The 15,236-nt window shown below is 45.4% G+C and overlaps 1 protein-coding gene across 1 annotated transcript in view; it reads right to left on the reverse strand.

The window, feature by feature from the left end:
- The window catches only part of LOC309564464 (uncharacterized protein), a gene marked incomplete at both ends in the record, with an annotated part of 826,241 nt that overhangs the window by 82,734 nt on the left and 728,271 nt on the right, over positions 1 to 15,236 (reverse strand). Inside the window, 1 exon segment of the mRNA XM_082269094.1 lies at positions 11,635 to 12,077. Coding sequence (XP_082125220.1) covers positions 11,635 to 12,077 — 443 coding nt within the window.

Below are 15,236 nucleotides of genomic sequence, written 5' to 3' on the forward strand. Positions count from 1 at the left end.
CCTTATCATCCCCTCCAGAAGTTTACATACTACTGATGTCAAACTGACAGGCCTATAATTTCCCAGGATATGCCTCTGGCCCTTTTTGAATATCGGAATCACGTTAGCTTTCTTCCAATCCCCTGGTACATCTCCTGTCCTATTACTGTCAGCAAAGATCAGGAACAGTGGTCTCGATATAACTTTACTGAGTTCCTTGAGTACCCTCGGATGTACGCCCTCCGGGCCTGGTGATTTGTTTGTGTTAAGTTTATCCAGCCTTTCCCTGATTTCACCCTCTGTTAGCCATAGTGGCAAGTCCTGTGTATTACTACTAGCCATACAGTCATGGTCAGTGTACTCCATACAGTCATGGTCAGTGTACCCCTCCTTTTCCTGTGTAAAGACTGACGAGAAAAAAGCATTCAGCACGGTTGCTTTTTCAGTGTCCTCTGTAACCATCCTCCCATCATTGTTAATTATGTGTGCAATATGCTCTGCCCTAGTTTTTTTGCTGTTGATATAGTTAAAGAATTTCTTTGGGTTTTTTTTACTATCCTCCGCTATTTGTCTCTCAAAGTTGATTTTAGCCATCTTGATTTCTTGTTTACTTTTCTTATTTTCCTCCTTGTATTGCTCGAAAACTGATACTGTGCCCTCTGATTTATACTTCTTGAAGGCCAATTTTTTTCCCCTAATAAGTTTTTTGACGCTACAGTTTAGCCAGCCAGGTTTGGCTTTGTCTCTTCTAAATTTATTTCCCATAGGAATGCACTGCAAGATGCCTTTGCTTAATATGTTCCTAAAGCATTCCCATTTTTCCTCTGTGGTCAGTGATCCCAGGGTTTGGTCCCAGTTTACCCTTTCCATCAATGAGTACAATTTTGGAAAGTTTGCCCTTCTGAAGTTAAGGGTTCTTATGTTCCCCACTTGCCTTGTTATATTGTTATTTACACTAAAAATGATCATCCTGTGATCGCTAGAGCCCAGGTTGTCCTGGACCCCTACCTCCGAGATTAGGTCTGGGTCATTAGTGAGCAATAGATCCAGGACTGCGTTTTCTCTGGTAGGGGAATCCACCAACTGTGACATGTAATTATCCTGTAAGGTTTCCGTGAATAGACGGGCCTTCTGTGAGTGTGCAGTCCCCTCTTCCCAGTCAATGTCGGGATAATTGAAGTCCCCCAATATGATGACTGATCCCAATTTTGCCACTTTACCCATTAGTGCTAAAAATTCCAGCTCTACCTCCTCCCCTTGGTTAGGTGGCCTATAGCAAACCCCCACAATTACTTTCCCCTTTTCTCCTTCCTTATGGAGTTCAATCCACACAGATTCTAAATCCATGCTCATCCCATCCGTAATGTCACTCCTTTCTATCACCTTTATATTGTTCTTGACATAGGGTTCTTTGATAAAACCTATTTTCGCCTCTGTTATGGTGTCTCAGGCTGTGGCTGATTGGGCCCGGGTCCTCAAACGCACCCTGGAGGTGGATTCCGCCCCTTCAACTACTTTGGAGATGGTGGATCGGATTCATCAGGCGGTTTTGTACCTGTGTGATGCGGCCTTGGATGAGGCTCCTCTAGCCGCACGGATGTCCGCTGTCGCGGTGATCATCCGTCGTTTGGTATAGTTGACGAGCTGGTCGGCTGACCAGTCTTCGCATAAGACGGTGTCTGACATCCCTTATGCGGGGAATCGTCTTTTTGGGGATTCCCTGGACGAATTGGTTAAAGGGGTCACCGGGGGCAAGAGCACTCTGCTGCCCCAGAACCCCAAGGGTAAGTTTTTCCATGGTTAACGGGGCCCTTCTTTTAATCCACATCAGGGGTCCTCTTGTGTCTTCCAGGCACAGGACAAGGGGAAACCCTTTAAGGGCCAGGGTGGCCGGGAGAATCCCTGGGCGTGCGAGTCACAATCCACCCACGTTGGCTCGGCGGATCCCTCCGCCTCGACCTGAAGGGCCGCCCTCACCCATTCCAGGGGTGGGGGGACGTCTGCGCGGTTTTCTCAAACCTTAGCTGCTCCGAATTCCGGACAGGTGGGTTCAGGAAATCATTCGATCAGGATACATGAATGAAGGAATGCTGGGCTCTGTAGTCCCCCTAGTTGTAGTACAGTAGGCCCTGGTAAGGAGGAATGCCGGGCTCTGTAGCTCTGTACAGAGCCCAGCATTGCTCCTTACCAGAGCCTGTTATACTACAACTAGGGGGACTACAGAGCCCAGCATTCCTCCTTACCAGAGCCTGCTATACTACAACTAGGGGGACTACAGAGCCCAGCATTTCTCCTTACCAGGGCCTACGGTACTACAACTAGCATCAGGTAACTCTTCTAACCTGATGTGGCCTGTTCTAAAGGGGGATCTATGAGGGGACCTGCTCTACTAAAGGGGGATCTCTGGGGATGCTGGCCTGCTCTAAAGTGGAATCTATGGCGACCCTGCACTAAAGGGGATCTATTCCATAGATCCCCCTTTAAAGCAGGGTCCCCATAGATCCCCCTATAGAGCTCAGTTTCCCTGGATCCCCTTTAGGGCAGGCCCAGGCTCCCCATAGATCTCCTTTAGAGCAGGGTCCCCATAGATCCCTCTTTAGAGAAGGGTCCCCATAGATCCCCCTTTAGAGCAGGGTCCCCATAGATCCCCCTGAAGGGGTTAATCTAAGTTTCCACACTATATATGTGTGTATCATCATTTGCTGGAGATAAAAGAGCTCACAGTGACTATGGAGGAAGAGGACGGACATGACGGGGGGGGGGGGGGGGGGGGTTACTGGGTGTAAATAGAAAATAAGATCTTATTACCTTCTTAGCTGCCACTCCCAACAACGTCTCCTTTGTACTTTGTACCTCAGGAACTTTCCGTGTGTAGCCGACATCACTTCCTGTCTTCCATAGAGACTTCCTGTCTGGGTAGAAATGAGATCACCACCTTGTGGAGCTCAGAGGTACTGCAGTCCCTAGAAATGTATCGTAGTGTGAACACGGCCTTGTGCTGTGTGTGTATGTACTGTATATCCTTATAGATGGGTCATCTCCAGAGATGTATAGTAACTAAGTAGAAGTACTTCACTACTGTACTTAAGTACCGAAAGGCGGTATCTGTACTTTCCTAGAGTAGAATTTTTTTCTCCTACTTCCACTTTTACTTCACTACATTTTTTCAATGATTTCAGTACTTCTACTCCGATATTTTTTTTTTGTGCTCCATAGTTACTCATTACAATTATAAAAATGACCACTATTAGAACAGTAGATGACAGATTTCATGAAGCTCAAAACATTGTGTATTATCAGCGTATACGAAAATAAAAGCTACTGTATGTATAAATAAAAGCTGCATTTGAAATAATAAAAAACAATATGATGTTCAAACTTTTGACTTCTTTCTTGAATAACTACATAACACAGTACTTGTACTTTTACTTTCAGTACTTGAATAGCAAAATTTTTTAAAAAACTACTTGCAATACTTAAGTACAAAAAATGTTGAATACTTTAGTACTTCTACTCAAGTCACTTTTTGATCGAGCACTTCCACTTCTACTCAAGTATGGGTTTCGAGTACTTTATACAACTCTGGTCATCTCCACTCCCACCAAGGGGGCGGGGTTTCCCAATATGTGAAAAATGTATGGACAATTTATAAAATGTCTGTAATAATACTGTATTCTGTATGCACAGTGTAGCAACCAATAGCGCTTCTCGTCTGAGTAGGAGGGAGGGACTACTGATGAGTCAAATACCCTGCACCGATGCAGCGGAAGTTGCTCCGCCTCCTTAGCCAATCAGCACAGGACTGTACACAAAGAGCTCCACAACTGAAGAACATCAGAAACAATGTCCACCACTCACATGGAACACATGGTACATCTCCTGTACTATGTCTGCAGTCTCTGACCGTCTCCTGTACCATGTCTGCAGTCTCTGACCGTCTCCTGTACCATGTCTGCAGTCTCTGTTTCCTGTAACATGTTTGCAGTCTTTGACCATCTCCTGTATTATGTCTGCAGTCTCGGACTGTCTCCTGTTGTATGTCTTCAGTCTCTGACCATCTCCTGTACTATGTCTGCAGTCTCTGACCATCTCCTGTACTATGTCTGCAGTCTCTGACCATCTCCTGTACCATGTCTGCAGTCTCTAACCTTCTCCTGTACCATGTCTGCAGTCTCTGACAGTCTCCTGTACTATGTCTGCAGTCTCTGACCCTCTCCTGTAGTATGGCTGTGGTCTCTGACCGTCTCCTGTAGTATGTCTGCAGTCTCTGACCATCTCCTGTACTATATCTGCAGTCTCTGATCATCTGAAGTCTCTGATCATCTCCTGTAATAGGTCTGCAGTCTCTGACCATCACTCACATGGAATGCCAGCTGCAGAACCTTCAAGAAGTCTTATCAGTGTGATCACCCGGGGTGCAGTGTCCATCTCCTGTGCCATGTCTGCAGTGTCTGACCATCTCCTGTACCATGTCTGCAGTCTCTGACCCTCTCCTGTACTATGTCTGCAGTCTCTGACCATCTCCTGTACTATGTCTGGATCTCTGCCATTTTACATAGACTGAGCTCCATTCTGTGTCTCTGCCCGACGATCGGCGGGTGCCGGAGGACATTCATTTCCCGGCACCCGCAGATATCTTCTACGTCCCCTGCAGGCGGAAGTGCAGATGACTCTGCACAGGAGGGCCGCCCTGGAGCAGAATATCGGCTATAGGCAATAGCCAATCACAGGAGAACATTCTGCATACGTAGTGAGAAGGAAACTAGCTGATAATACTTTCTCATTTCTTAGAAATCACACGATTTACAGTTCACCAAAACTCCACAGTTTCAGCTAAAATACACCATATCACCAAAAGTATTGGGACGCCTGCCTTTACACACACATGAACTTTAATGGCATCCCAGTCTTAGTCCGTAGGGTTCAATATTGAGTTGGCTCCGCCCTTTGCAGCTATAACAGCTTCAACTCTTCTGGGATGGCTGTCCACAAGGTTTAGGAGTGTCTATGGGAACGTTTCACCATTCTTCCAGAAGTGCAATTGTGAGGTCAGGCACTGATGATGGATGAGAAGGCCTGGCTTGCAGTCTGCGCACTAATTCATCCCAAAGGTTTTCTATCGGGTTTAGGTCAAGACTCTGTGCAGGCCAGTCAAGTTTCTCCACTCCAAGCTCACATATCCGTCTCTTTATGGACCTTGCTTTTTGCACTGGTCCAAATCATTTGGTGGAGGCGGGGATTATGATGTGGGGGCTTTTTTTCAGGGGTTGGGTTTGGCTCCTTAGTTCCAGTGAAGGGAACTCTTAAGACGTCAGCATACCAAGACATTTTGGACAATTTCATGCTCCCAACCTTGTGGGAGGAGTTTGGGGATGGTCCCTTCCTGTTCCAATATGACTGCACACCAGTGCACAAAGCAAGGTCCATAAAGACATGGAGGAGCGAGTTTGGGGTGGAGAAACTTGACTGGCCTGCACAGAGTTCTCAAATTGACGTCCACCTGGATCGACAAATGTCCTGCGCAGCCGTCTTTTGACAATAGGCTGGGCAGGAAGTGGTCAATACATTGATCTTCTTTTCCTCTGCCAGCTTCTGCTGGGGGTCACTCTCCAGGGTGCTACAAAGGACCCAGGTAAGGTGCTCTCAGTATCTCTGCCTGGGACAGCGGGAAGAATCAGCTTATTCAGCTACTGCTCCCTCCACTGCCGACACTCGCTCAAGGCACTCTAAAGTTCTGGGTTGGCAATTCCGCAAGCCCAGAATGCAATCAATGGTTTGCCGACCCTGGACATGCGCTTCCCTGGCTTAATGTTCTAGGTCACATCACAGGGCTCTGTGGGCCACATAAATGAGCTCCGTGGGCCAAATCAGAGGGCTCCGTGGGCCATATTAGAGGGCCTCGTGGGCCACATCATAGGGCTCCATGGGCCACATCAATGAGCTTCGTAGGCCACATCAGAGGGCTCCGTGGGCCACATCAGAGGGCTCCGTGGGCCACATCAGAAGACTCCGTAGGCGGCATTAGAGAGCTCCATGGGCCACAGGTTGAGCACCCCTAGAATTTACAAACTATGGGATATATAGCTGAACATTGATCAATCCTAATGTACTAATGGCCAATTTCCTTTCTTGAGGCCTGGAAATTCCAACACAGTACGAATACGCCCCAAATTACCCTTTTTTGGAAAGTGGGTCCAGTGCAAGGCTGGGATAAAAGGTGAACAGAAGGGGAGGCTGCCCCGGGCACTGTGGCATCATGTGAGGTAGGGAGGCACTGCAAGGAGATTGATGGAGGGGATTTAAGGGGGTAGAAGGAGTTTGAGGGTGTCAGGGGGTAAGAGTTGCTCTAGGAAAATACATTTGGGGGGGAGGGGTATGCTAGGAGTGGTGATTGAGGTGGATTTGTGTTGGGGGGGTGAGGCAAAAGCATTGTGATGGGGTGATGTGGAGGGTTTGTGCTAGGAGATATACATACTACAGGAGACAGTCAGAGTTTGTAGACATGATACAGGAAACGGTGAGAGACTGCAGACATGATATAGGAGATGAAAAGGAGAAAAATTTGGGACTTTATATGAGACTCATGACCAACTGAGTCTCCATCCCTGATGCATGAAAGCGAAAACAAAACAAACACAAAAGTGGGACTTTATATGAGGTGTGAACAGCTAGATTGCATAGTTAATTTGTCATAGAAAGGACCAGAAGGGTGATAGTTCATAATTTTATTACAATTCTGAAGACCAGTTAACAGTAGATCCAAAATGTTCCCAAAAGTATGTAAACCCATGGTAATGGGATAAACATAAGTGATACACGTAAGGATGTAAATGGTCCAGAACAATAATATAAAAAGGTACAAAATGAACCTGGTACATTCTAATACATAGCAGACATACAATGGGGTCATGTAACAGAGGTATGTAATATAAACTTGTAATAGATGAATATGCCTATGCTTGACTCAACGCGTTTCATGAGGATTCACTTCATCAGGAGTATACATAGTTCAAATATCTAAAAAAGATATAAGTACATACTATAAGTAACAGTATAACCAACAGATACCTCAAACAACCATCATAGGTATGGCTTACAATCAGGTAATGGCTGTGTCAAGGGTCATGTGTCATCCGGGGGTAGGTCCATCCCAGGCACTGAGTGAGCGAAGCTCGCATGCGCCAGGCAGGTATATGAGAAAGATGATGTGGTGAGGATCTCCATAAACGGATCTCAAAAAGTCTCCACTCACCATACAATTGTAAATCTATAAAAATAGTAATAGTAAAGTATATATAAAGTATATATGTATGTTCATATGGTATTATGGGTTAGTAGGAGAGTGTGTCTATAGTTGAGATCCAGAGAACCAAAGCACACAAGCCAGAAAGAAGTGGACCAAATGCTTATATAATAGTAAGTGAAACGACCACATAAAAAGAAACAGTGGTTGTCTACACACCAGTGAGATGGGATTAATAGATATCAAGAATAACCAACAATCAATAAAAATAGACATGAAAAGTAAAGTGCAAGAAAATAGATTTCTAGGTGGAGAACTGTAGACCAGAAATGAGAAAATATCCGGGTGAGAGCGTTAGCTAGTGCAGCCAGTAAGAAATGTATCACCAATGGATGCAGAGTGGTATAGATGGTAGGAGATAGACCAAGGAAAAGCAAATACCTGCATAAGCGCAAATACCGAGATCGCACACAGCGTCACGTTAGTGCTTAAACATATGGGAAGCCACTTGACCAGATGAAACCGCCGCGCGGCTCCCCCATTTAAAGCACAGGTGGAAGTCACGTGACGGGACGTCTGCGCCAAATGACGTCACGTCCCATCCGGAAGTACGTGGCGCCGATGCATTGCGGCCAAATCCCAGCCCCTCAGCCAAAACCCCTCCCCAAATGGGCCAGGGAGGAGGGGGAGGGACTGGAGATGGGCGGGATGCATTGCAGTGCCCAGGGAGGAACAAAACCACAGAAAACGACCCCAGTACTGAAAAAGTGATACAGACATGATACAATATAACACATGCTGAGAATGTCCCCAGCAAGGATCAATATAGCTGGAATATCACACCTCCATCCCTATATCTATATATCATATAAAGTCCCAAATTTTTCTCCTTTTTCATTAGATATAGGGATGGAGGTGTGATATACCAGCTATATTTTACTAATTTGATTACTCTATTTGGCAATTTTCATTTTGCTTGTCTCTGCCCAACATATACATTCCTTCACCATCACGGCGTTGGTTGATCCTCGAGGAGAAGGGGGGGTCTGGGAGCGCCTGATATTTCTAAATATTATTTTGCCTCCCACCTCCGTGTGGCGGCCTCCTGGTCCTCCCTGGTGGCTCCCAACCGATGGTCAGAGATTGAGCGGGGTGTGATCTTCCCGGTCCACCCTTGCTCCCTTCTTCGGTTGCCTGTCTTACACTCCGATAGGGTGCTGAGGGGAATGAGCTTGGCTCCTATGAGGGTTACCATGGAAGTTTGGCGTCAGTGTCTTCCCAGGTTTTCTCTCTCTTCGCCTTGCCCCCCCCTTGTCCAGTGTATTATTAAATCCTTTGATCCCGGATGGTCTCCAGCTAGGTAGAATTTGGTCCTGGACTCACCCCCCCTCTTTTCCAACTCCGCAACCTGGTCCATCCGGTGTCCCGCACTCTCTTCTCCTTTGATACATTGCGGTCCAAATTTGCACTCCCCAAGCAGACTTTTTATTACTATCTTCAAGTCCGGCATTTTTTTAAGTCCCTGGCACCCTCTCTGTCTTTGGAGAGGCCGACTGCATTTAAATACATGTGTTCCCATGGTCCGCACCAGGGTCACTTAGTGTCCACCATTTATAATATCCTCCATGATGCTACCCCCCCTGACTGAGGACTATCATCCTTATATGTCCAAATGGTCCAAGATCTTGCAACGCCCAATCCCTTTGCTTCTTTGGAGTAAGATCTGGACCGCCGCTTTTAAAGCGTCTAGGTGTGTGGTGCAGAGAGAGACTACCTTAAAAATTCTCCTTTTTTGGTATCGTACCCCGGCTCGTCTGCACAGGATTAATCCGGCTAGTTCGGCCTTGTGTTGGCAATGCCGGGCAGAAGTGGGCACTTTGTTCCACATTTTTTGGCAATGTGCTGACATTCAAGCTTTTTGGGATATGGTCATGACGGTTTTGTGTAATGTTACTGGTCTTCAATTACCCCTGGATCCATTGCACTATTTGCTCGGTCTCCCATTCCCCGGTGTCTCCAAGTTAGCTAACAAATTGACTTCCTTCATTTTACTAGCAGCCAGGCGGGCTATTCCGCTTCAATGGCTCAACCGCACCCCTCTAGATACAGCTCTTCTTTTGCGATTAATTTCGGAGGCCCGGGGGATGGAATACCTTACTGCTTTGGTCCATGATGATGTGACTAAATTGAATGCTGTGTGGAATGATTGGGACCTTTATCACTCTGCTTTGACATAGGTTCTTCTGGGCTCTGGCTGGGTCGGGTTTCATGTCTGCTGTTCTCTTCCTGATTGTTTTTCAAGCAGTTTCTGATGTTCCATGTGGTTTTTTCCATTATTGTTGTTGTAACTTTGTACTTTACATGGGTGCACCGCCCCTGGTTTTGTGTTATTGGACTTTGTTTTTTTTTTGCCCATGCATGTATTATCCTTTGTATCTTATCCTATTTTCTTCTCAATAAAAATTACAATAAAAAAAAAAAAAAATAAAAAGAATTTTAATCAAATTATGAACTATCGCCCTTCTGGTCCATTCTATGACAAATTTACTATGCAATCTAGCTGGTCACACCTGATATAAAGTCCCACTTTTGTGTTTGTTTTGTTTTCGCTTTCATGATATAGGAGATGGTCAGAGACTGCAGACATAGTACAGGAGACGGTCAGAGACTGCAGACATAGTACAGGAGATGGTCAAAGACTGCAGACATGGTACAGGAGACGGTCAGAGACTGCAGAAATGATACAGGAGATGGCCAGAGACTACAGACACGGTACAAAAGACGCAAAAGGAAGGAAAAATGGTCATGGGACTTTAGATGAGGTCGGTTGCTTGCCTAAATGACCAGATAAAGTGAAGTCTCAAAAATGTTTATTCATTACATGATTGATAATAGACAGAGATATATAACAAATACAACATCACATAATCCAAATAGAAATACAGACATAGAATGTAGAGGACTGGCATGCCATGTATTTACACAATTCATATTATAATAATATACAATAATAAAAGTGTATATATATATCTCATGAATAATACATGGTTAGTATCCAGATACATATGTCTTCACATCTATATCTCTACGCGTTTCGTGGAACTTTCATCCACTCATCAGGAGCTTGATAAAAAAGATATAAGCTTATTTTAGAATACAAAAATCTTAAAAAAATAAAAAGAATAAACCAAATTGCTCCCTTAGAAATATCGTATACATAAGATCCTACTACTTACATGTAACAAACCAAAGCAGGCCCTGTGACCATAAGGGAATGAAAGCACAGTGAGGGGAGGGGTCTAACCCCGGGCTGAGGCGGGTATAAGCCAATCGGTCCTAAAAAAAGGGGGGGGGAGGACCCGGCAGATGCAGACCCGGACACCTATAATTCCAACAAGTGTAAAAGCACATGGTGACCAATTATTCTAAGAAAGAGGTTAAGTATAAAAATAAATAGGGGGTATATATATATATAGATAGAAGGAAAAAATATATAGACTGCAGACATGATACAGGAGATGGTCAGAGACTGCAGACATGGTACAGGAGACGGTCAGAGACTGCAGACATGGTACAGGAGACGGTCAGAGACTGCAGACATAGTACAGGAGATGGTCAGAGACTGCAGACATGGTACAGGAGACGATCAGAGATTGCAGACATGGTACAGGAGACGATCAGAGATTGCAGACAGGGTACAGGAGATGGTCAGAGACTGCAGACATGGTACAGGAGACGGTCAGAGATTGCAGTCATGGAACAGGAGATGGTCAGAAACTGCAGACATGGTACAGGAGATGGTCAGAGACTGCAGACATGGTGCAGGAGACGTCAGAGACTGCAGACATGGTACAGGAGACGGCCAGCAGGTAAGAATGATATCTTTCTTTATTTTACAGAAAATAATAATAATACCCTTTAGTATCACTTTAACAAATCATTGGGGAGTCTTTTGGCAGCAACTTGGGCCCCAATGTGATAGGCACACACAGTACACAGACTGGAGGTACAGCAGAGATGGGGGAAGGGCCAATGAAAGGTAAGGATTTTTATTTTTCTCCTGCTATCAATGGCCAACACTTCATCCATGTCTTTGGTGATCTCTGATCTCCTTATGAAGTGTTTCTTACATGATGAAGATCAGCCATGGAGTATATCTGAGGTGTATATCATGGTGTGCTTCTTCCCTACATGTCCACCAACATTCATATAGAAAACATTTCCCGCACTCAAGGCAACAATACACCTCCAGGGTTGTGTGGGACCCCTGATGTACAGAAAGACAGGACTTCAGTGAGGAACATTTCCCTCACTCGGGACAGGAATACGGCTTCTCACCAGTGTGCAATCTCTGATGCGTGGAAAGATGGGACTTCCGTGAAAAACATTTCCCACACTCAGGACAGCAATACGGCTTCTCACTAGTGTGCGATCTCTGATGCGTGGAAAGATGGGACTTCTGTGAAAAACATTTCCCGCACTCAGGACAGGAATACGGCTTCTCACCCGTGTGAGATCTCTGATGCTTGGAAAGAAATGACTTCTCTACAAAACATTTCCCGCACTCAGGACAGAAATACGGCTTCTCACCAGTGTGCGATCTCTGATGTGTGGAAAGATGGGACTTCCGTGAAAAACATTTCCCACACTCAGGACAGCAATACGGCTTCTCACCAGTGTGCGATCTCTGATGCGTAAAAAGATATGACTTCTGTGAAAAACATTTACCGCACTCAGGACAGGAATACGGCTTCTCACCAGTGTGAGATCTCTGATGCTTGGAAAGATATGACTTCTCTACAAAACATTTCCCGCACTCAGGACAGGAATACGGCTTCTCACCTGTGTGCGATCTCTGATGCGTGAAAAGATTTGACTTCTGTAAAAAACATTTCCCGCACTCATGACAGGAATACGGCATCTCACCAGTGTGATATCTTTGATGCTTGGAAAGATATGACTTCTCTAAAAAACATTTCCCACACTCAGGACAGGAATACGGCTTCTCACTAGTGTGAGATCTCTGATGTTTGCAAAGTTTGGACTTCCGTGAAAAACATTTCCCGCACTCAGGACAGGAATACGACTTCTCACCCGTGTGCAATCTCTGATGTGTGGAAAGAGTGGACCTATCTGAAAAACATTTCCCGCACTCAGGACAGGAATACGGCTTCTCACCAGTGTGAGATCTCTGATGCGTGGAAAGAGCAGACTTCTGTGAAAAACATTTCCCACACTCAGGACAGGAATACGGCTTCTCACCAGTGTGCAATCTCTGATGCGTGGAAAGATTTGACTTCTGTGAAAAACATTTCCCGCACTCAGAACAGAAAAACGGCTTTTCATCTGTGTGACACCTTTTATGTACATGAAGATTTGATTTAACGCGGAAACATTTCCCACACTCAGTACACGGAAATCTTGTATCTGTTGGAAGGACAGCACTGTCCCTGACAGTCTGAGGTTGCTCAGGATAAGAGGAATACGATGGTCCGGCACTGTCCCTCACAGTCTGAGGTTCCTCAGGATAAGAGGAATACGATGGTCCATCTACATGGTGTGGTTCCGGATGGACATTTGGGGTAGCCGGGTTTTCTCCTGGACTATACTGTGTCATGTCCTCATCTTCTACTTTACAGTCTGGAGACAAAGTGAGACAATCCTCGGAGGTTTTCCTCATCTCCCGTCCATCTACTAAAATAGAAATACAAAGATTATTACTAGACATCAGCAGATTGGTTCCCCTAAACCAGGACTCCGCCCACATCAGACAGCTTTGTCTCTGAGGATCTTACAATTCCCCACTCAAGGTAACTAGTAAATGGGTCCTCTGATCTCCTACCAGTTCATTTCTTTATTCATGGACCTTAGTCAGAGAGTGAGGAAACAACGAGAACTGTCTTTTATAGGAGTGACAGTGATGAGGGGATTATAGGATGAGTGTCCCCTCCCCCTCTATCACTCATTGCCATCATCCCAACACAAGAAGTCCTGCACTTCCTTATTTAGTCCATGATTTAGTCATGAATAACAGCGGGGCTGAGCCCCACCAGAGGTCAGAGAGTGAGGATGGGGGGGGGGGGGGGGAGAACAACCAAGATGAAGACCGGACTGATCCTGAAGACCACCATCATTGGGTTACTGACTCCTCCCTCATTATCACTTTCTGTTTAAGGTTCCAAAGTTGGAGGATGTTATCACATTATTATCACCATGTAAAAGTCTGTCCTCCAATCAAATCATCAGATATAAAATGTCCAGCTGGTAGGAAATGGGAGTAACAAAAGAGAATCCATATTATGTGTATATATAGCAGTGGGTAGAGGGGAGAGAGCAGAAGTCAGGAGTATGTAATGTACAACATAGAGTATATAGTGCAGGGGTCAGGAGTATGTAATGTACAACATGGAGTATATAGTGCAGGGGTCAGGAGTATGTAATGTACAACATAGAGTATATAGTGCAGGGGTCAAGAGTATGTATTGTACAACATAGAGTATATAGTGCAGGGGTGAGGAGTATGTATTGTACAACATAGAGTATATAGTGCAGGGGTCAGGACTCATAATATTGGTGTTCAGTAGTCAACTGGCTTACATATTTTTAGTTTTAATGACCCACCTGTGCTGATCTCTGTAGGAGTGTCCTCCTCTATAAATGTCCCCGTTATTCCATCCTCCTCCATAGACTGCTGATCATCCCTCACATACGTCTCTTCTTCTTCTGCTTTAACCTCAAATTCTATATCGATTGGATCTCCACTCTAAATCAAGAAAATTATTATAATCAATAAATATCATCTTCTGTAAAATAATAGAATTTTTGTCTTACTATAAAATCCTTTTCTCTGATGTTCATTGATGGGCACAGCTCCAGAATCTTCTAAACCATTGGGACGTCAGCATTGTTAAACATGAGGGGTGGGAAAAAACACAGCAAAAAAATTCCCAAAAGGCTAAACCTAGCCAACCAGATATGGAGCTCAAACAGGAACAACTGGAGCTCACCTGAAAACATTACACCCTCAAAGGAGGACACGGTCCTCTCAAACATCGGCCTGCAAAACCTTGCGGCTAAAAGCAGCATCCGCAGATGCCAGTACATCCACTTTATTAAATCTTGTGAAAGGATGCACAGACGACCAGGTGGCCGCCTTGCAAACCTGTATTACTGACACCTGATGGTGAAAGGCCCAGGAGGCACTAAGCGCCCACGTAGAAAAGCGCCTTAACCGGGAATGGAGGAACCTGACTCTTGATGAAATAGGCCTGCATCACAGTCTGTCTTGTCCATCTGGAAATGGTAGCGTCAATAGCGTCCAACCCCTTACGAGGTCCGTAAGAACAAATAGTAAGGCTGATTTCCTGAACGACTCGGTTGCCGCAATGTACACCCTGAGTGCCCGACCCACATCCAGAATTCAGATGGAAACGAGAAACAACCTTAGGAAGTGAAGACTGACAAGGGCGAAGCACCACTATCTCTGTGAGCCACCAGGTAAGGTGAACGACAAGACAACACCACCAGCTCCGACACCCTGCATGCAGAAGTAATAGCCACCAGGAAGGCTACCTTCTGGGACAATATAATCAGAGGAAGCTCGCAAATATTTTTAAAGGCGGTTACTGGAGAACCGACAGCACCAAATTAAGATCCCATGGAGGCAACAGAGACTGAATTGGGGGAGCCAAGTGGCGAACCCCCTGAACAAAAGGTGCAAACCAAAGAATACGTAGCCAAAGAACGGTAAAAGAAGACCGTCAAGGCTGAAAACCTGGCCCTGGATGGTACCAAGGACCAGGTGCTGCTCAACACCTCGTTTGAGGAATGCCAAAATCCGAGCAACGGAAAAGGAACGGGGATGATCCCCAAGAGACTCATACCACACAATGTACGTCTTCCAGGTGCGAAGGTAAATTTTCCTAGAGGTAGATTTTCTAGCCTTTACCAGCGTGGGAATCACTGGTTCAGACAACCCCCTATCCTTCAGCACCTGGCTTTCTACAGCCAAGCC

The sequence above is a fragment of the Pelophylax lessonae genome, assembly GCF_965119305.1.
Source record: "Pelophylax lessonae genome assembly, chromosome: 9".
NCBI lineage: Eukaryota > Metazoa > Chordata > Amphibia > Anura > Ranidae > Pelophylax > Pelophylax lessonae.